Source organism: Mirounga leonina, unplaced genomic scaffold, assembly GCF_011800145.1.
Source record: "Mirounga leonina isolate KUSES-001 unplaced genomic scaffold, KU_Mleo_1.0 Mir_95, whole genome shotgun sequence".
Taxonomy (NCBI): domain Eukaryota; kingdom Metazoa; phylum Chordata; class Mammalia; order Carnivora; family Phocidae; genus Mirounga; species Mirounga leonina.
The window spans coordinates 24,147,056-24,170,566 of NW_023270865.1; the positions used below are offsets into that span (position 1 = coordinate 24,147,056).

The 23,511-nt window shown below is 38.5% G+C and overlaps 1 protein-coding gene and 1 long non-coding RNA gene across 2 annotated transcripts in view; one reads left to right on the forward strand and one right to left on the reverse strand.

Annotated features, from left to right (window-relative positions):
• CDH6 (cadherin 6) overlaps window positions 1-20,175 on the forward strand; it is a 125,626-nt gene extending 105,451 nt beyond the window's left edge. The window contains exons 8-12 of the mRNA XM_034998864.1: window positions 4,425-4,561; window positions 7,318-7,439; window positions 8,739-8,856; window positions 8,994-9,245; window positions 14,381-20,175. Of these exons, the coding sequence (XP_034854755.1) occupies window positions 4,425-4,561; window positions 7,318-7,439; window positions 8,739-8,856; window positions 8,994-9,245; window positions 14,381-14,871 (1,120 nt within the window). The 3' untranslated portion in view covers window positions 14,872-20,175. The remainder of the gene's footprint in view (window positions 1-4,424; window positions 4,562-7,317; window positions 7,440-8,738; window positions 8,857-8,993; window positions 9,246-14,380) is intronic.
• The window catches only part of LOC118006276, a 78,261-nt gene extending 58,020 nt beyond the window's left edge, over window positions 1-20,241 (reverse strand). The window contains exons 1-2 of the long non-coding RNA XR_004678033.1: window positions 20,170-20,241; window positions 17,129-17,197 (exon numbers count right to left, since the gene is read on the reverse strand). This is a non-coding gene — a long non-coding RNA (uncharacterized LOC118006276). The remainder of the gene's footprint in view (window positions 1-17,128; window positions 17,198-20,169) is intronic.
• Between the last annotated feature and the right edge of the window lie 3,270 nt (window positions 20,242-23,511).

Here is a 23,511-nt window from a genome sequence, read left to right on the forward strand (position 1 = left end):
AAAAAAAAAAGGTAAGCAGACTGACAAGCTAGAGGAACTCTTGCCAGTGAGCCCACAGATAAATTCTGATCAGGGCACCTGCCATATGCCAGGTATGTTCTAGGCTTTAGAGACACAATAGAGAACAATATCAAGTCCTGATCTCATGAAGCTTACATTCTAACTGGGGCAGACGGAAATAGGCAAACAACAAATATGAAGTATTTCAGGTAAAATACAGTGTAAGCAGTAAAATAAGACAGAGTATGGAAACAGAGGGTATCTGGGGTACCATTTTACATAGGGTAGTCAGGCCTGCCTTTGGTAAGAAATCATTTGAGTAAAGATTTGATTGAAATGAAGGGATGAACTATGTTGATATCTGGGAGAAGAACATTCCAAGGAGAGGGAAAAATCAGGGTAAGGTCTGATACCAGAGCTTGCTTGGCATGAAGAGAGAGTAGCAAGGAGGTTTATGAGCTAGAAGAGAGCAAGCAAGGTGGGGAGTAGTTTGTGAGGCAACAGGGAGGTACAGTAAGTGGTGAGTGTGGCAGGTCCTACACGGCATTTGCAGGCCTTGGTAAAGACTGGATTCTATTCTGATTGAGGGAGGAAGCCACTGCAAAGTTCTGAATAGGAGTATTAACCTAATCTAAAACTACTGTTTAAGAGGATCACACTGGTGGTCCCATGAAGAATATTATTGCAGATGAAAGAGTTTGAGATTCTAAGGCAATCATTTTCTAACTTTTCAGCCATGAGCTCTTTGTTCAAATGAAACGTTATGGCAAGTCCCACATCTAAAACACAAAAATGCCTAGTTTACTCTCAGGGAATAGTTTTAAATCAACCGGAAAATAGACTCTTGTTGTTTTACATGAGAATATCTATGAGAATATCTGTAGACTCCATGAACTGGACTATAGTCAACCCAAAGTAGTCACATGTAAGCTCCACGGATCAAGTGTCCTTCCATATACATTTAATATTATTAATATGGAAAATGAACGACAGCCTTTGTTTGTACAACACAAATAATTTTAAGTACTTTCACAACCGATTCTCTCACTCAGAGTTTGTCCTGTGTAAGGGAAAGATCTAGCAAGTCAATGTCAAGACCAATTTAAAAGGGTTAATGCTGGAAGTTCATATAAATATGAGCTTTGTTACCTCTTTGATCAGTCAACATACTTTTAATTGAAAAAGATAATGTCTCCTGGGAATTTAGGCTGCATTTTTATGTCTCTTTTACTTTTTATAATGAATACCATTTTAACCCACTGCATTATTTTATGTTTTATTAAAGGAAGTAGTTAGCTTGTCAGACTGGGTTGGCTGTCAGCTAATTTTGAATTTTTTTATACCAGCCTTTTCTTGGTACATATGGATTTCATATATAGATATAGACTGAAGGGTAAAAATACAAATAAGGATATATTGGTATATAAATGTATATTCCAGTGAGTCCTTTTATAGGACAAAAGTGATTCTCAGATTGGGAAAGTACATCCACACATAGTTTTTGGTTATCCAAGATGTAAGTACTGAACAACTAAGGTGCTAGACAATATGTTAGGTACACAATTAATATTAGAGAATTCTCCCCCCAAACATTGATCTATCATTATGCAGGCACAAATCTTTAATTCTTTAATTACATAAAATAATTTTCTTCCAGTAACTTTATCACAAATGCCCTTTGACAATTCCATGGAAGAGCCTTATAAAATGTCACTCTGAAGAGATATTATGAAAAATTTACATGCAAACATACTTCCTTTCCTGACCCACAAATCTCCCTGACTTGAGAGGATATATTAGAAGACAAATTATTGAATCACAGCATATAATAAATTACTGGGGGGGAAAAAAAGAGCTACCTAGCAAAATAATCTGCTATAATCATGTTAAGATTGATTACCTTGTTCCTTATCTGTTGTGACTACAATTAATGTGACTGGACAGTAAATATACTAGATATGAATTGAAATTACTTTGGAAAGAAAACAACAGACAGATAAGGCTTCATGTGCAAACATCTTTCCTAAACAATGTAGACATCTGAAATTTCCTATTAATTTTTAAATCTCCCAATTAAGGGAAAAACTCACGTACAATTTCGGTTTTTCCTAAGTAGTTTCTCTTTAAAATCAATAGCCACCTTCAACTCAAAATTCCTCACCCCATATTCTTTATTTCAAAGGCTTGACAGGAAAATATGATTACTTGTAAAACTTAAAACTATAGCAGGAAGAAAACAGACAAAGAACAAGAAAAGATTACTGCTATATATAATTGTAACAGCTTATAAAGGCAATAAGCAGCATATCTTAAGCTTGACATTTTTCATGAGGGGAAAATATATTTGTAGGCTGTCATTAAATTTCTTACAAAATCTATGAATATTGAGATTTCCTTTTTGGGTAGTTATGTGCTATAAATATTTATCATTCTCAAATTAACAGTGAAGGCAGGTGATCAAGTTCAATGCTGTTGACTAAATTCTTAATAAACATTGATTCATGACATAAAATGGCAAAAATAATGGCTGTTTTATCTGTAAGAGATGGACCCTTAATAATAAAATATAAGGTTTATATAAACTAAAATTAAAATTCTAACCTGACTTGAGATATATAGATATCCTTTTTGAACTTCTTAATTCTCTTTAATAGCAGGTTTAAATTATATTTAAGCAGAATTAAATTATAATTCACCAGTTACATTTTGAAGTAAAATAATCAACTGAAATAGAATCTTGAACATGGTACACTATTACAAGTTAGTAACAACAGCTTATTTTTCTTAGAGCATTCATAATAAGTCTACATGTGTATGATTTGTTGGTCATCTACTTAATTGTATTTCTACCAAGCCAATATTTTTAAATTTCCCATCATAACATAAATTTTGAGACTCCAGCTGAAATGGGCAATTTTTCCCCCTAATGACCTTAACATATCAACTGTCTCCTGAGTTTTCTCTTTAATGTCCCCTACATAAAACAATGCATACATATTTTCCCCATATATAGCTATTCCAAAAACTGGTAATAAATTGATAAAGAAGATAACATTTCTCAAAATCTGCTAGTTTTCCATCAATTTCAGTGTTGAAAACTCTGTCCTCCTTTGATTTTTAAGACAACTCTTGGTTTTCTTTGAATTCTCTGAACTCCTTAAATAGTTCTCCAGTTCCTACTCTGCTCTGGGCATTGCTCTGGGCATTGTGGGTCCCCATTTTCTCCACTTAAGTGATTCTCTCCTTAATATTTTTCTCCCTTCATTGGACCTTCTCTTCCTAGACAAGTGAACCGGAAATCTAAGTTGTCAATCCAGATCTTTCCCTTCCCAGGCTTTCCTTGATTACCCTCAGCTTTAATATATCGGGAACTTAGGCTCTTCCCCAAACCCTGTTCTTCTCTTCTTCTACCAGTTTGTGACTGCACCAGCTAACCATTCTCCTCGATTCAACCAGTGATCTTTGTTAAACATGATTTAGATTGGAACATTTGCCTGCTTAAATCCAGTGGTAGATTCGCATTGCTCTTAGAACAAATCCCAAATCCTTGCCATGGCCAGCCCATCCTTCCACAGTCCAGACTCCTGAATCTCTCCCCAACCTCATTTTCTCTCTCTCTTTTCCCACCTCACTAACTGCAGCCACACTACCCAGTTTTTGCTTCTTTTTACATAATGATTTTTAAAACAAAGTAGATAACAGAAAACTAGACAATAACCCTACTCATGCACAGGAACACCTGCATACACATTAAAGTTCTAAGGTTCTGGGGTGCCTGGGTGGCTCAGTCGTTAAGCGTCTGCCTTCGGCTCGGGTCATGATCCCAGAGTCCTGGGATCGAGCCCCGCATCAGGCTCCCTGCTCAGTGGGAGGCCTGCTTCTCCCTCTCCCACTCCCCCTGCTTGTGTTCCCTCTCTCGCTGTCTCTCTCTCTATCAAATAAATAAATAAAATTAAAAAAAAAAAAAGTTCTAAGGTTCTAAAAATTTGAGTTAAAATGTGACAATTACTATACAAACTTGATACAAATTACATATAAGAGAAACTTTATTGGTGATTCTCAAACTCATGTAACTTGTCTAATGGGTTTACCATTAGGACCTCAATTGTAAAGAATTAATTTCCCAGAATATTTTGCTTAATACTGAGTTATAGATATGCAAATATGTGCTACAAGTAGAAAAAACTCATGTAACAAATTCTGGGACTAGTTTTAGGATGTGAGAATAACAAATACAAGGAAAACCTTTCTAGCATTGTATGGGGACAGATGGTAGCTAGACTTGTGGTGAGCACAGCATACATGTAGACTTGTCAAATCATTATGCTGGACACCTGAAACTAAGGTAACTGTGTGTCAACTATATTTCATTTTTAAAAAGAAAAGAAAAGAAAACCATTCTAAATTCTACTCTGCATTTTTAGGTATTCTGTTGATCGACACACAGATATGGACAGAATATTCAACATTGATTCTGGAAATGGTTCCATTTTTACGTCGAAACTTCTTGACCGAGAAACACTGCTGTGGCACAACATTACAGTAATCGCAACAGAGATCAGTAAGTCTAACCTCACACCGCAGCTGTCCCCAGGGGACGGAGCACGGAGTGAGTGTCCCGGCAAGGGCTGGTGAAGCGAGGCTGAAATTCATCACCATGTACTGATATCCTACTCAATACATATTGAGGGAAACAGCCCTGTAATGATTTGCAGTAATGTTTCTTCTGGGCACGTGTTATTTCATTCACAAATGCAGAGGCACCTGTGGACGATCTGTAGTTCAGAAATAATAAAATGAGAATGCATCTCTCAAATGAGGTTGAATTGGTACATATTGGATTTGATTCCAAAAAAGCTTTATCAATCAGAACATAACAGAAGCAGCTGAAAAACATGGGCTCATGGTTGGAATTGGGAGGGGAGGGGCATCAAGTATATTAAAAAATGTAGGCATTACTTAGAAATCTTTCAGATATCTATTCTCCAGTTTTCTATAGAATTTCTAGTTCAAAATCATTACAGAAGTAAGAGATATAAATTTTAGCTTTTCCACTGTACACCAAAGTGAGCAATCCAAACCACCAAGTAATCAATAAGATGTTTAGAGCAGATTTTATGGAAGTCCCCATGAAAATGAAGGCAAAGAAAAATAGTGCCAAATGAATGCTTCAAATAAAATTATTATACACAGTGCAAATTGTGTAATGTAAACACAATGTGTAGGCCTAAGTACATGAAGGAAAAAGTATTTTTAAAATAACATTTAAATGCTTAAAAATAAGCTTCCAAATTATAGCTCATTTTTTAGTTTTTGTTTTTGATTTTAAAAGTTCAAATATTTTTAGCTCAGTTGGGTATCTAGTGTGAAATATTCCATATCTAATGGTATATTACAGTAGTATTCTTTGTCAACCTAACTCATGAGATTTGAAATAGCTGAAGAATATTGAGCAGAATAATAAATAACCAATATGGGCAAAATGAAGAATTGCTTTGTGATAGCATTAAGAACTCCTAATTACAAATTTGTTAGGTAGGAATTTGCTCTCCAGAATTTATGCGGAGGGACTAATGCAGATATCAATGACAGAGCATACTTAAAGCTTTAAAATTACAAAATTATTTTTCACACTGAAAAGGACCATTTTTTAACATCATGAAATTTTATGTTTTACTGAAGTAGTCATTTCATGTGTTTTTTAAGCTTTGTGCCTAAAATTTTTTTTTTAAGACTTAATGTTTCTGTGATATATTTGAAAGCACTAGTGATAAAGACCTTTTAAAACTTCATTTTTGAAACAAGATGAAACCAGAGAGGGAGACAAACCATAAGAGACTCTTAATCTCAGGAAACAAACTAAGGGTTGCTAGTGGGAGGGGGATGGGGTGGCAGGGTGATGGACATTGGGGGGAGGGTATGTGCTATGGTGAGTACTATGAATTGTGTAAGACTGATGAATTATCGACCTGTACCCCTGAAACAAATAATACATTATATGTTAATAAAAAAATTTTTAAAAAAAACTTCATCTTCGGCAACTCCAACTTTGTAATAATGTGAGCAACATTTTAGATGCAAAGGAGCTTAAGAATCTTATTGTCTAAACTTCTTAACTATCTTTGATGCAACAGAAGCCCAGAGCTTACATAAAACCAGCCCACTCCCATTCCAGGGCCTTGGCACTTGGTGTTCCTTTTATCTGGAGAGCCGGAAATATTCACATGGCTTAATTCATCTCTTTATTCATGTCTCTGTCCAAATGGCATCTCATTGGATGAGAATGAGCGGTCATCCCCCTCAAAGTAGCACCTCCACCTCTCTCCCATCCCTTTCCCTCTTTAACTTCTCCATAGCATTTACCATCTGATGCATTATCTATTTATGTGTTTACAGTTTATCTGCCCCCAGTAGAATAAAGCTCCAGGATGCCGGATCTGTGTTATGTCCCCCATGTGTCCCAGCACCCCAGAGAGTGGCTAGCACGTATTAGAAATGAGATGCTCACTAAATATTTATGTTGTGAACAAACAGATATATAAGTGAAGTGAATGAGGAGCACTGAGCTCAGAGATTCCAATCCCTGATTCTTAGACCAAGAATCTGTCTTCCACACTACCCAAAATACTCATTCACCTCCAGTCTTCCAACATGGATGCTGCTCTCTCATTATCCTGGATGAACAGCCTGGGCTTTGGAGTCAGACAGACCCAAGTTGAAATCTAGGCTCTACTTCTTACTTATCATCTCTGTGAAGGTGGACAAATTACCTAACCTATCTGTGCCTCGGTTTCCTCATCTCTATAGTAGGGTCGATAGCTGTATTTACCTCAAAAGTTTGTAAGGATTAAATAAGATAATATAGCAAAGTGCTGAGCACTACATCTAGCTTGTATTCAGCACAAAAACTAAAGAGCTAAGACCAAAACAACCATTGGTTTCCTTCACATTTCCCTCGATCTTTCTTTTGTACAATTTTCCCCATCTCCTTGCTTCTTTGGCTTCTCTTAAAATCTGCCTCTAGACTGCCTTTCCTGGATAGCTTTTCTTTATTTTGTGCAACTCTGGGATTTGCTATCCAGTTGTACTCTATCCCCACAAGTAGCTTTGTCTCACAGGTATCTCCAACAGGTGTATCCAACTCCAGAAGTACCAATCTATTCTTTTTGGTGACTAAGTTGTACATAATGCCCTGTGGTACTCAGAGCAGCCTTGGGGAATCTGTGTATGAATGAGAAAGGGGTGAGTGACAATTGTCTAAAGGGGATTGGCGATCAATACATAAATGCCTATTTCTTTCTTTTTGGCATGTTGCAGATAATCCAAAGCAAAGCAGCCGAGTCCCTCTATATATTAAAATTCTAGATGTCAATGACAATGCCCCAGAATTTGCTGAATTCTATGAAACTTTTGTCTGCGAAAAAGCAAAAGCAGATCAGGTGAGTTTCATAAGAAAGCAAATTAATTCAGTCAGATTAATTTAGATCTTCTAATACACAGAGCTGAGGGCGAGTTTTTGAATTATCTATGAAGTATATGCTAACAAAATTAACACTATAAATAAGAACCAGAATGAATGTTTAACTTGCATAAGAGAACAAACAGTTTTTAAGAACTGGAAGTTCATCATTCTCAGAGACTGATGCTGATTCAGATCAGTCTTAAGTTTTCATTAAAATAGATTAGTCACAGGTTTTATTGGGAAAAATCTTAATTGGTGAGCTTACTTTTAATTACCATATATACTGGAAAGCAATAACCAGAACATATTTTACAAATGTCTATAATTCATAGTTTCACTTATTTATATTGCCCATCTGTACAAGTAATACAAATTCGTGAATGTTTTCCTGTTTTACACATTTGTCCCTACTTGAAATAGGTCTTTTCTGCCAGTGATATAAAAGTTATGTTACAGTTTGTCAAAATAGAAGTGCACTGTTAAAATACATATTAAAGCAGGAAGCTGAAGTTGTATTTTATGTACAAACTTTCTTGTCAGCTTTTAGGCAAGTCGATGGCTTATGTAGATATGTCAAGACTGCATTTCTAAACAGGCTGTGTCCAAAGAGTGCCTGATTTTTTTAGTTGAAATGTTTTCATAGATCATTGTGGTATTTTATAGCTTTGTATCTCTCTAGGGTAGTGTTTCCCAACCCATGTGATTTTGCCCCCAGGGGACATCTGGCAATGTTTGGGGACATTTTTGATTGTCACAAAGAGCAGTGTGCTACAGGTATATAGCGGGTGGAGGCCAGGCTTGCTGTTAAATATCCTACAGTGCCCAGTGGGGCTAGCCCTACAACAAAGTATTATTCCCGGCTCTATTTCCAACCCATTTGTTCATTGCATAAAGTGGATTCATTGTAAATTTTCTAGAGGCTATTGTTTTTAAATTAAAATAGGAAATCAGGGGCGCCTGGGTGGCTCAGTCGTTAAGCATCTGCCTTCGGCTCAGGTTATGATCCCAGGGTCCTGGGATCGAGCCCCGCATCGGGCTCCCTGCTTGGCGGGGAGCCTGCTTCTCCCTCTCCCACTCCCCCTGCTTGTGTTCCCTCTCTCTCTGTCAAATAAATAAATAAACAAAATCTTTAAAAAAAAAAAAAGATGCGTTAAAAAATAAACATAAAAAAATAAATAAAATTAGAAATCACGTAGTCAGGCAATTTACTGCAAAGCTGTAAGGAACATTTTTGAGTTAGCTGAACTTCATAGCAGCTTTATGGTTTTGATTTTAGTTGATTCAGACCCTACGAGCCATTGACAAAGATGACCCTTACAGCGGGCACCAATTCTCCTTCTCTTTGGCCCCAGAAGCAGCCAGTGGTTCAAACTTTACCATTCACGACAACAAAGGTAAATGTGCCCAAGTTATCTTCTCTGTCTATATATTGATAGCTTTCTCTCTCGCTCTCTCTCTGTTAGCGTCACAATTTTTCCAATCCACGATGTGGTATGCACGTGACATTCACCACTTTGCTTTCCGGTTGCAGATAACACGGCAGGAATCTTAACTCGGAAAAATGGCTACAACAGACACGAGATGAGCACCTATCTCCTGCCCGTGGTGATTTCAGACAACGACTACCCAGTCCAGAGCAGCACAGGGACAGTGACTGTCCGGGTCTGTGCATGTGACCACCACGGCAACATGCAGTCCTGCCATGCGGAGGCCCTCGTGCACCCCACGGGCCTGAGCACGGGGGCCCTGATCGCCATCCTTCTGTGCATCGTGACCCTACTAGGTAAACTGCTTCTCCCTGCCTCCTATCTCCCCATGCTGAGGGGCACACACTGTTACTGTGACACCCTAGATTTATCCGCCTCCCCCGGTAAGGCATACAGCCCGATCTAGGTGAGCAGAGTTATATGCTGAGGATCTGTGTTGTTCAACCATGAACTAGTTTTGGCTTGAAAACAGCTTTGGAGAATGAACAGATGTGAAACTGGCCCATGTCTTCATCTACCCTGGGAATCAGTCCACCCAAAGCATCTCTTGTCTATCAGACAGAGAATGAATCCCAGGGGGACTGGAGGGCACTCTCAATGTGCCCTTTCCATTTCATTTGTTGTTTCCCATTTAACTTGGCAAACATTGTTAAATTTTAAAGAGAGAAAGTCATCCGGCACGGAGGGTGTGCTGAGGGCCCTTTCTATGAAGGTAAAGTTTAAAAAGATCAATGGGAAAGTGGAAAGAGAAATGTGATGACTTTTTCTCTCTCATACAGGGAAATGAAAAGCGATGAAATTTTCTTCCACCCAGCCAACTTGCTTTGGGCTACCCCTTTGAATCACTAACTTCTTAGCCTTGCTCCCCAACTGCCACATACACAATGTCTATTATTTCTCAGATTCTCAATAATTATCAATTTCTGTGACTGAGGAAATAAATCTGGGACCTAAAAGAAATGAATGCAATCAAGGTGAAAATCGAGGTCTAGCAATGATTCAAATGAAATTTTTGTCCCCAACCCATGAACTAAGCACACAGGTTGAGCTCAAAATGCTCAACAGACTGTTGACTGTTGTGAACTAAGAAATCAAATGTTAGTTAACTCAGTCCTTCCAAAAGTCAAAGTAAGCTTGCTACACAAGGGGAAGAAAGGTAAGAAGTTAAGTGTCAACCTGGATTGCATGGGGCCAGGGGGGGACTCTTTTTAAAAATTACAATATAGCGTTGAGAAGAATAAAGAGTAAAAGACCTACATTTTTCCAAGAAGAGAATGCCTAGGGATCCCTGCTTAAGAGCTTCACATTCCATATCAATTTTGCTAATTATAACAGAAGTCTTGAAACTTAACTACAGAACTGTGATTCTCTTTGTCAACGAAGATTTGGGAAAAGTATTTTAAGATATGAAGATAAATAAAAGCTGACAGTATGCAAAGACAAATCAGTGTTTCTAATGGTGTGAGTCTGTAAAAATTGTTTTGGAAGAGAAGGATACAAATATTCTTTTTGATTAGGGGGAAAAAGATTATTTTTAGAAGGGCTGAATTGGCAGGGCTGTAGTCAGGGAGAATTCCATGGACTCTTCCGTGGTCTATAGAAGGAGAGCTGACTCTCATCTCAAAGAGGTGATTCTTCCTTTCCTTCATCATCTACCCATTTTCTCTCCCTTCCCGCCCCCCCGCCGGCTTTTTTCCTCCTCACCAACTACCTTTATCCTCTCTTCATCATTTCCTTCCTCCAATAAATTTGCTGTTTCCTCGGGACTCCTAACTTGTCTCCTTGCTCCTTACATCTGGTCTAGTGTCTTTGGAATTCTGTACCTAATTAAAAAAGGAACTCAATGGGACTGATCCTTTACTAGGCTAACACTGTGGGCTACACACTGGCCAAGATGCTTCACAACTGTTCTTCTCCTTTAACCCTCAGAACCATCTGGTATATATTTATCTGCATCTCAAATAAGAAAACCAAGGCTCCAAGAAGTGCAGTCCTATAGGCACGTCACACAGCTAACAGGTGGTAGAACAAGGTTCCAAACCCAGGTCTTCCACCCCCTGAGCCCTGTGCTTCCACACTGCATTCTACTTTCTTTGTGAGCTCATAGAAGGCAGGGCAATGTCCAGGCTGAAAGAGAGCCCGAACTGCAAATAAGACAATCGAAGAAGGTGGAAGCAAACCCGAGATTTTGTAAGAGAAAAGCCACACCGATGTGGGAGGAAATCTGCAGTCAATAAAGTGGATCCTGTGGCATCTCTTGTTTTATTTACAAAAATAAAACCACAGTGAAAACTACGACATCTCGTGTCTCTATGGTGCTTTAGAGTCTACGAAACTTCCACATTTACGAACTCATTCCTGATGACAACACTGGGGCACTGTGTTATTGCCTCTCTTTCATGGAAAGAAACAGACTTAAAAGGGTCAAATCCTTTACGTGAGCCTAGGCAGGCTGATTTCAAATGCCTTGCTACCTTCTAGCTTTATGATGGGATTTGAGAGCAAACTGGTCCAAGCATCCCCCTTCCCCCACCCCTCCAAAATCTCACTGCTGTCCTCTGGCCTCAGGGGGTAGAGAAAAGGGAAGAGGTCAGTTACTGAGAAGAAAGCTATTACTTTCTCAGAATGTATTTTTTTTTCCACGTGCTCAGAACTCACATCTTCAGTCGATAAAAGTTAGCTTTGAGAAAGATTTCCCTTCTAGAATTTCTGTTCAGATGTACATTGGGCTAAAAAGAAAAGATACAGGCAGTTGTAGCTGTAGGAGAATGAGGCAGTGAAGAAATGCCTTTGAATTACCCAACGTGCCCTCTCTTCTAGGTATTGCACTTTCAGGTGTGCAAAGGACCAAAACAAAAGATACAGATCACTTCAACTGGGGCAGAATTAGGTAGTGATAAATGCCTGCTCTCTTGCCTTAAATGATGACACCAACCGTGGTACATAAAGGTTGAATGCTTTGGGAGACATTAGTCTTGATTCTATTCGCTATCCCCAGAGGCCATCCTTAGTTACAATCCTCTGCTTTGCAAATCCTTGCCATTGGTCACACTGGAATCCGGCATAAAGGATAGATTATGAACATCCCTCCGCCCAGAGTGCTGCAATTTTCCACCCACCAGCACCTCAGGGTAAAGTGAGGACATACAGAAGCCTCCAGGCCCCAGATGACATGGCCTTTTCCAACTCCCTTCCTGTCCGGGCGGGGCTCCCTCAGGTCCCGCCGTAGGGTCTCCTGGCTGTTTGTCACACACTCCAGGCTCCCTCCCATCCCAGGGCCTTTCTTCTAGCTCTGTCCTCTTCACCTGACAACCCCTTGGCTGACTCCCCACACCTTTGCTCAAATGTCACTTCCTCAATGAGGCAATCTCCTCCTACAAAACATACACAGCCTCTCAGTCATACACAGAAGTGCTCTTCACCCTCCTCCCTCCGCTCTACTCTTTGTTTACACTGTACATATCACCTTCTAATAATTGCCTTATTTATTTATTTATTTATTTATTTTTAAGATTTTGTTTATTTATTCATGAGAGAGAGAGAGAGAGAAGCAAACTTCCCGCAGGGCAGGGAGCCCGATGCGGGACTCGATCCCAGGACTCTGGGATCATGACCTGAGCCGAAGGCAGACGCTTAATCATCTGAGCTACCCAGGCGCCCCAATAATTGCCTTATTTATGCTACACATTGTTCGTTGTCAGTCTCCATCCACCCCACCACCACCCCTGCCCCCCTCCTGATTAAGGTTTTGCACCGATAGCGCCTAGAACGGGACCTGGCACAGACAGAGTAGGCACTGCATAAATATTTCATGAATGAACAAATACATAAACGCCCTGAATGGCTGGGACAAATGAGGCATGAGGATGCTCTTTGGCAGCAAGAGAGAATACGTACAATTACACAACCACGCACTTGAAATGGCAACAGTGGATAGCCTTTAGAAGTAGTCTATAATCCAAACATGCTTGGTGATTAAAAGTGTTGGCTTTTTAGTCTGACCTGGATTTCAATTGTTTGCATATGGGACATCTCTAAACCTCAATTTCCTCTATGAAAAATGGTTACTATATTGTATAATACATATATATGCATTATAAAATGAAGGTACCTACTTTGTAGGGCTGCTGTGATAATTAAATGAGATTCAGTATGTAAAGCACTTGCCATAGTGCTTGGCATATAGAACTCTCTGGATAGATAACCAATTATTAATAACACTATTAACACCTGAAAATTTAATATATAGATATCTGGGTATGCATATATCCATCATTATGTAGGTAGATATACATAGTCACCAAAAGCCATTATTCTGTAATCCTTACTACAATATTTCAATCTTTATGGCTCATAAAATCTGGACCATGTTACGGAGGAGAAAATAAAAACACGTTACTAGTACTTCCTGTAGTAAACACCCCTGGACCAACCCAGTTTAACAATGCATTTTCTGCCCCAGATGGCGTTTCCTCTCTAATCTGTCACTGTGTTTTTATTTTCCCACCCGTATGTCCATTCAGAGATGTGTCTCTCTACAGGTAGTCAGCTGTGTTCGACCCAGTCAGCTGTGAAGAAACATTAGGAGCTCGTTAAACACAATCCTTGCTTTGCCTCTAATTTGAGTTAAGGAGGAAAAATCCAAAGAACGAACATTCCAGGCAACAAACTTACAGGATATGAGCCTCTGAAATAATTTTTTCAAGTTCCCTCTTAAATGTGTTTATTTTGTTTAGCTCAAACAGAAATAAGCTGGTGCGTGTCTTATAACCTGCCCCCTTTTAAATGGGCTGATCTTTAAGTCCAGAATGGCTTTCTGAATTGTGTCTGGGCCTCTCCAGGTATTATCTATAATCATATTTCTTCTATGTAGAAAGGTATGCAGACATTCACATCTCTACTTTGGGTTTCAAACTAATTTTACACTTCTCCCAGGGAAGAAAAAAAAGAAGAAGAAGAAGGCATAGTGCAAAAGTTATTTTAGCTGTGGAGTTATGCAAACTTTCAACACATCCCGAAGGTGCCAGCCTTGTGCTTATAAGCAGTTTCAGAGCATTAGGTGTTCGGCATAATTTGCACTCTTATTGCCGCACTCTCGCTGTTTGAGCTTTTTTTATTATTATTTTATTTTTTCCTTACCTTGAAAACAAGTTTGCCGTTTCAAAGCAAAAGGGAACTACTGACAAAATATGAAGGTGTTTTATCCTCTACTTAGATCGTAGCTCTCTTTCAAATATTTACTCTGGTTTTTTGGGGGGGTCCTGGTTTGATCATGCAGGGAGGCAAGCGCAACCTCAAAGCAATCAAGTTGAGTCTGCAGTTTCCTAGAGAAGTTTTAAAACTTCACATTGGGGCACGGTGTGTCTTGCTGACATTAATTGGGCGGCGAATTAACTTTCCCTTCTCCGTTCCGCTTTGTTTCTGCTTCCAGTGACAGTGGTGTTGTTCGCAGCTTTGAGGCGGCAGCGGAAAAAAGAACCTTTGATCATCTCCAAAGAGGACATCAGAGACAACATTGTCAGTTACAACGACGAAGGTGGTGGCGAGGAGGACACCCAGGCCTTTGATATCGGCACCCTGAGGAACCCCGAAGCCATAGAGGACAGCAAATTACGCAGGGACATCGTGCCCGAGGCCCTTTTTCTACCCCGACGGACTCCCGCAGCCCGAGACAACACCGACGTCCGGGATTTCATTAACCAAAGGTTAAAGGAGAATGACACGGACCCCACCGCCCCGCCCTACGACTCCTTGGCCACCTACGCCTACGAGGGCACCGGCTCGGTAGCCAATTCGCTGAGCTCGCTGGAGTCGGTGACCACGGATGGAGACCAAGACTACGACTACCTTAGTGACTGGGGCCCCCGGTTCAAAAAGCTGGCAGACATGTACGGAGGCCTGGACAGTGACAAAGACTCCTAATGCGTTGCCTTTTGCCTTTTTCCTTTTCCAGTACGACACCGAAAATAGGTGAAGTGGCTCTTTCTTTCTACTTTATCCACCGCTCCGTGAAGGGTTCTCTGTTCTACCCGTTCCAAACGTCAATGGCTGCAGCCGGTGTGGATCCAATGTTAGAGACTTTTTTCTAGTACACTTTTATGAGCTTCCAATAGGCAAATGTTTATTTTTTAGCGCATCCAGTTAACCATGTCAGTCAGCCCAACAGGCCCCGTGCTGGAGGAGAGCGCCAGGAGTGGTATTTTCCCTCGTTCTCTTAGGGCGAGTTCCGAAGGGGCTCAGTTTCCCTGGCCTGGTCTCCCTGCTACACTCCATTGACTCAGGTCAGCTGGTCGCTCTGGCTGTACATTTCACATGCTAATGGGATGAGGGACTGTGCTTTAATGATAAAAATACATATATAGTTTTAGTAAGAGAAGTGAGGGAGGAACAACTGTGAAGTTGGTCCTGGTATATCAGCTCACAAGGAGATAATGAACTATATAGATGGGTGTGTATTATGGGTGTGTCGCAAAGAATTTAAAATGGCATTTGCCCATCCTTTTTGTTCTTCAAGAACTTTATCCGGCACCAATGACTATTCAAATCATGAAATCCACCAACGTTTTAAGATTCTTGTTCCTCTTTTGGACTAGAAGCAAATTAAATGGTAACGTTGGAAAACAACAAACAAAATGTAATACCTCATTCCTTGCCACTAACTCATAATTTGTTATATATTAAACCTGTGAAAGTTTGCCCTTGTACCATATAAAGAGAAAGGGAAAATAGCTAATGATGTTGACAAAGGAAATATTTAGCATATTTTAAAGTTCGGGCCACCAAATGTACCACAGATCACTTAAAATTATTTCAACCATCAGTAAGCTAATTACAAATAAGTCTAATTGTTTAAAATTCTTGAAGGAACTTTTCTGAGACAAATTTTAACTCCTTGTCTGTAGTTGTTGTCAGTATTATTCTAATATACTTGAAAATAGCAGCGTGAAGTACAATAACTCATACTCTTCAGAGACTTTGTACACAATTAAGTTGCATTAGTAAAGATAGATTAAATAAAACTCAAATCCCGCCCTCAGAGTTTAATGGGGAAATGACAGCCAGCCACACTTGAACTTGAAACCCTGTCCTTCACATCTGGAAACATCTATATATTTATATGACATGATAGATATAGATATATTGTTGAGATCATAGTGAAAAACTACATAGTACATGTTTGGAAGACGCTTACGAAGGGAAAAATGTGATTCCCTTCAATAAGAGTGTTTAAGATTGTATTAAAATGATAGTTGACTTTCAAAAGCATTAATATTTTTTCATTGTTTTTAACTCTGTTGCTATGGCAACCTTGCCATCCTTGTCTTTGAACTATAATGATAAAGTGATGGTCTCAAACTACAACGGAAAAGTAATGTACAAGCCATCCAATCTATTATTTCTCTAATTATGCAATTAGCATCGTAGTTATTTTCCAGAGGACCCAACTGAACTGAACTAATCCTTTTGGTAGGTTCAAATCATTTATTTCATATGGCTGTTCTAATGATTTGTATCATTAGAATCTTACATTGTGCAGTCATCAGAAATTTCCAAAGTACTGTAATGAAAACATCGTTGTTTTGAAAACTTAAAAAAAAAAAGCAAACCCAGGCTCTGTGTATATACATATACATATATATATAAATATATATTATGTACTTATGAATATGCTGACTTCAATTATTAGTCTTAGGGATTTATTTTCAATTAATGTTAATTTTCTACAGATAATGTTATTTCCATTTGGGGATACTGTCATATTAGTACATACTTTCTATTTGGAAACATACAGTTGTTAAGTTTTAAATAGGTGTATTACCCAGGAAGTAAAGACGGCACCTTTAAAATAAGAGAAATGTAGTTTTTTGGGTTACCCAATTAGAGTGAAAAAGTTTTATATCCATATTCTTCTTTGTGTTACCGAATGGTTTCCTATTTTGTAATGGACTTCCCTGTGTACTAACAAGTATTTCATGTTTTCAGGGGTTTCTTTTGTTAGTTCTTCATACACATACACACACACACACACAGGAATGCAAACAAAATACTACAGGAGGGTTTCACTTATAATGAATACCATAGTCACAGTTAAATGTTGAAAAGAGATAGCTTAGTAAAGTTAATTAGTAAGAACTAGTTATTTATAGCAATAGAACACCACCTTAACCACATGACTTACTGTAAAATCAAAGAGCTCTCGGTCCTTATGTTTCACATCATGTAATAAATTGTATCAAGAAAGATAGTCCTGTAAAAAGAAAGATATCATCAGAAGTCTTCCTTTTGAACTTTTGGGTTAATTGGAATGTCTGAGGGTCGACACTAGGAACTTCCAATGTTTAAGGGTAAGGTTTATTCTCTCCTCATAAGTGAAAGTAAGTAGTTCTGTAGTGGAACATTTGAGATACAATTGGCAGGGTATATTATCCCACCTTGAAGATGGCACAGTGAGCCAAGAACAAGTTAACATGACTAAATATTGAAATTACTGCTTAATCTCTTACCACAAAACCTGATGATAAAGTGAATCTCTAAGAAATTGGATAATTTAAGACTAGAGCTGAATATTTAGTACTATGGTTCTGTAAGTATTTTACTATAATTAATACTCTCTGATGTCATGGAAATATAGAGAGCCATACTTCCATGATTCCGTGTGGGTCTCACTTCCTTCCCACCAAGATATCGCATCAAGGACCCCAGTCAACATGAATGATTACTGGAGAAAAAAACTAGTTTTCAGCTCAGTTTTCACAAAGTCTCTGTCCTGATATTAGATGTTAGTGACAAGAAGGATGGAAGGAAAATGGGAAGAGGTAAAATTTAATATTTGCTTTAGTCACTATGAAACTAAAATTCCTTAATTATAAGCAGATCACTTCTGTGGATTGCTTCAAGGACTTTGAGCCCCTGAAATTTTTTTCCCCTCCATTCGAAGAGGAGAGTTTCTTCAAACCACCAAGATGTTCCCTAAAATAAGCTGGGATTTTTAAAATGTTAAACTACCGTGCATAAGTTTACAACCTTCACTTCATAGCCACTTTCTGCTAAAAGGCATAAACATTTGTCCCCAAATAAAAAATGAAATCAAATAGGAGAGAAGAATAGATGGTTCCATGGAACCATAAGACAGGGGCTCTGGGCACAGTAAATACATGTTTTTTACAGAGCTTTCTTAGCTTTACAGTTTAGTTGTGTGAAGGGAGTTTCAGATACAAACTGACTCCATTTTCAAATGAAACAAAACCTGGCAATTCAATTTTAACTCATTAAAAAAAAAAATTCTGGCTTAGTGTTCATTTTGAGCTCCAAAAAAGTTGTATAAAAATTTCTTAAAAGTTGAATCTCTATCTTAGGAGCACCCAAAATTTACAAATCCAAATTAACTTTAGAAAGTTTCCATTACTTTCATTTCTAAGTGCATAAATATTAGATACCCAATTTGCTGAGCAATACCTTCCATCAAATGCTTTGCCTTGAAATGGGTATGTCATTGGAGATAAATGTATAAACTATGAATTAAGAATTCCTCAATTCTACATACTTGAGGACCATAAAAGTATGCAGCTGAAAGGGAAGAACAGAGTTGGTTCTTGGCCCAAACTAAGTATTTAAATCAGGCACACCTAAATTCATTTTCCCCAGGAACCAAACCACCAAATCAATTATCTTACCCTAGTCACTAGTTTTAAAGCAATGTAATTACTTGGGAAGAACACTCTAGAAAGTCATGATCCCCCCACTATTTTGAAAGGTATCCTCTAAAAAGGATCGTTTTAGTGTAATTTTATTTTTTATGATTTTGTCTAGATGAAATCTTTTTTGAATTGTTGCAGAGGATTAAACAGTCAAGCATTTACATTTAACACTAAAACCCAGGCCCCTCTATCAGATTGTTAAGAGTGGAAAGATTAAGACTTAGTGTATGGATCTTCAGGAGGATGAACTATTTTCCAAAGTCTGACAAGCAGCTTTCTTTTCCAGAGAATACAGAATCACAGTATGGTCTCCTTAAAAGTTCAGTGACTATTATGTTTGCAGCATTTTTAATCTCCCTTTGGCATCTTTATGGAATAGTTTTCTAAAGGGGCAATTTTCTACTAAAAAAATCAGACCCTGATCATATTCAGTGTGCAGAGAAATACCCTCTTAGAAAGGAAATACATTGACTCACACACTTGTTAGAAGTTAATAAAGAGATAGCTCATTTTTAAAGCCAGAAGTTTATGGTCTCTGCATCGTCAATTTAATTTAAGCATTGTTGAGACAATCTTTAATCTACTCCCCATTTTGTAATACCTTATTTATGATGCATTTTCATTTTTTAATTTGGGGGGAATGTTAGCCCGACAGAGCCAGCAGATGAAAGTGCCAAAAGGAGGTCAAATGGAAACAAAGCCCATTACCCACTGTATTTCAGACAGGACCAAGGCACTTAGCCTGAGAGCCACTGGGTTATTAGATTAATTTCAAAAGAGCTTTTACAAGTTGCTTAATTCCAGTTTTTTTTTTAAAACCCATGGACCACAAACTCAAATTTCTCTTCAAATGGGGTTAATTTGACAAATGAGGCATGGATCCAGTGTTGTGGAAAAAGCATTCTGCTATAATGAGATCTTGGTCTTTCTTGCGAGACTATGTTATTTATGTAAATATGTCTAGAGGCACCTTCTATAAGCTTTTAGTTTTCTATGATCTATTAGTTTAGTGTTTATTAAGGAATCAAATGTATAGAATTGCTAAGGCATTCAGGGAGAATGCTGTGTAGCAAACCAACCGATCTGCTCAGAAGAAACGTAGGAATGCTTGGAAACCACCGTATTGTTTTGTTTGTGATTCTTTTCATTGCTTTGAAAGTAAACTGCCTAAGAATAGGCCTTATAATAAATGCTACGTGCGTCTTCAGTAGTACCAAGCTAAGACAATTTGGCATTCTCCTACTGTGATTTGTGATTTTTAAACCCAGAAAATAAAAGCTTTTTGGTATTGATTGTTTTTAATTAAAAATACTCCCAAGTATAAATTGAAGCTGATGCCACCCTTGAAGATTTGCTGGCTGTAATGCTCAGTCATATGGTTCTTCTCATGAGGCAATGAGAACACCTGATAGAAACAACCACTGCTCAGCTTTCATCAACATTTCTAGTTGGGGAGATTTTCATAACTTCACAGTTTACATGAGAAAGCTTCCTGTATTTGAAGGAGAGGTAAGATGATTACCTTACAGCTCAGTGTAGCCGGGCCTTTTGTGGTAGTCAAATGGCAAAGCCACGCTCCTTGAAATGACTTCTTTTATTTTCCTTTGTTTTCTTAGACGTATACATCTGAAAAGAATGCAATTTAAAAAGTGATTTCTCACAAAGAGTTAAATATGCCTTTTGCAAATCAATTTTTGTAACAAGTTATTTATATGATATTACTTAATAAACTGTTTTTTCTAACTCGTTTTTTTCAATTCTCTCAAACTATTGTTTTTAATCAGAGATTAAAAAAAATGTACATGCTGATACACACTTTATCTTTCCAAATCTGCTGTTTGAACCTCTCAAACAGCTAACTAAAGCCAACTTGTTATACAATAATTAGCTTGTAAACAATAGTTTCTCCCAGCCAGCATTATACATCATTGGTGCTGCCCTGAAGACTTCTTACTGCTGGGGCATCAAGAATTTTACTGTTATTTATGGAATTGCTGTATTAAGAAGAAAGCTGTTTTTCCTCATGGTAATTGCTTTAGATAAAAAAAGACAGTTCTATATTTTTGTCCATCCCAAATCTCCATCCTTTATTTCACTCCCATAGAAAAAAAATGTCTATGGATCTCTGATTTAAAAAAGAAAAAGAAAAAGTAAGAGCCAGACCAGAGGGAAATAAGGATAAAATCCTTCCAGCATTCTGATACTATGAGTAAATAAAATGTTTTTAGCATATTCAGAGCTATAATATTTCATATGCTTGTTCTCTTTTAAGCTGCCTCCTATTTCTACAGAGGCTATATCATAATTTTTTAACTGAGAGAATTCATAGCTTTGCAAAGGAGATTTTTCATTTATTCATTCATTTGTTCAAGCAGTGGGCAATCCAGTGTGTGCCATGAAATATCCGACAGTAAGCCAAATAGACATATCTTCCCTTCTCTCCAGAAGCTCATGGTCCAGGAGGAAGGGCTGCCATAAACTCCTAGCTATAGTGTCCACCAGAAGGTGGCAGGGAGATGCCTTCAGAGAGATAGAGATCCAAGTGTTCATAGGAAGGGGAAACTGTTTCTGCCAGGTGGAGGAGGGTGTGGGAGGTTTAGGAATTGGTAGGATTGAGATAAAGGGAGATAAGAATCAAAAAGAATAGCAGGGGAAAGAAAGAAGAGAGAGAGATGTTTAAACAGAGGTTTAGGAATTGGTAGGATTGAGATAAAGGGAGATAAGAAATCAAAAAGAATAGCAGGGGAAAGAAAGAAGAGAGAGGGATGTTTAAGCAATGCCCCTCATCTCAGCAGAGGTTCCCTGAAGAGGACTAGGTTTGGAAAAGTCACACAGTACCAGAACACAGAGGGCCGCTAATACCATAGCAGCTGATTTTTGTTGTTTTTTGTGGGGTTTTTGCCATTGGGTTTGAAGTTAGCTTGGTGGGAACCAGAAACCCATGGGAAGGAATGATGGTATTAGAAACACATGTTTTTGAAGGATATGTCCATTGCACGGTAGTATGCACGGTGTGCTAGAGCTAAACCCCCTCCTGTGCCCCCAGCTCTTCGTGACCCCAAGGTAAGCTGAGTCGGCAGGATCTAGGAGACCTCCCTGACCTAATGGTAGTGTAGGCAGGAAGGGCAATGTGCTGTCTCAAGGACCCAGCTCAGGAAGCAGTTTCCTGCAAACATTTAGAGAGGCTAAGCCATTTCCCATCACCAAAACACACCACTTCCATAACAGTTATCAGTGGGTATTAGGGTAATTCACTCTAACTGCTGCAACAGACAAAACCCCAAATCTCCATAAAGTTTGCCTCACTCTTATGGTGTTCAGGGTGGTTGCGAGCCTTTCTCCTTGTAGCCACGCCATTTGGAGTACACTGCCTCCAAGGTTTAACGTGGCAAGGGAGGAGAGTTTGCTAGGTGATCATAGGAGATGTTTCTAAGCGGGCAGGGCCTACTCATTGCTATACCACTTCTGCTCACCTCTCATTGGCCAGAACTGTGTCGTATGGCCCCACACTAACTGGACAGAAGCTGGGAGATGTAGACAGACAAATATATGTGTATCTGGTGACACACTCTGGTGAGTGTCACTTACATGTAAGATACACTTAATATGTATCTGCCACTTATAGGTTCAGTCTCTGTCAATCTGGCAAAATCGTTCCCAAATCCTTAGAGTTTTAGTCTTCATAATAAGCCACATCTCATAATAATCATGAGGTTGTTATCAAAAGAGCAGATAGGAAATCATCCACAAATTCAACCTTCAACCTGAAAACCCCTTTAAAAGCAGTTTGTCTACCATCCCTGATCTCAATGCCCATGGTAGATATTTCTAATCAACTGACTCATAGATCCCCCAGATATAACCTTAGAACCCCCAACAGGAATGCCCCACCAGCCATCAATAATAGAATAATATTGACCCATTTGCTATCCCAAACCTAAGAGATTAAGTTCTCTGGTGAAAGACTAGTTTTCTTTCATTCTAAGTTTTGTTGACTACCCACCACTGACATTTGTCAAGAACATTCCAATCCTGAGATTGTCAAAAATTTGGAATAATTAAGGAAGCTAAAAAGCTCAGCTGCCATTATAATTAGCCCACATCTTTATTTCACAAATCTGAACCAACAAGCAAGTGTCTCTTTCTTTGAACAGTTCAGATACTAGTTTCAGCTTGGGGGATGCATCTCCCCTCAGCGATACCCCTGAACTTCTGCATTTATTCTGCAAAAATCATTTGACAACCTATGATGCACCAGGCACGAGTCAAGGTGATAGGGATATAGGGGTAAAAAGACAGTTACACTCTCTGCTCTATACATACCTTCTCTCAAGGACTGCCATGATTTAATCTCCCATTATTAATCTTAGTTTGCCTGACTAAACATTTTGTACTGAATGACACCCTGATTCTTTAGATCACTTTTCTAGGACTCATATTCTTGAATCCAATACTTTTCTAAATATGCTATGAATAGATATGGCTCTTTAAAAGAAGTAGACTGTCTCCTACTTCTGTCTATAATACACTTATTCCTTTTTTTAAATGTCTCTCTTGACATATTAGATCATCTTTATTGCTTCCTGAGCCATTTAGTCTCAAAAACTAAACTTTTAATAGCAAATATGTCTTGTTTGCACATTGGTAACAAAATGTCTCCTTATAGTCAGTAAAGGATAGGTTTTATTAAAGCTTTTAACTTTGCTTAGCTGCCTGATAATAATGCCTTACTTTTATATAGCCCTTTAGAAATAACTGTTATATATGTGACTTAATTTAACTCCCACAAAAGCCCTGTACAATAGGCTATATCATTCCCATTACACAAACAAACATAGAGGGGTCATTTGTCCTGAGGTCTCAT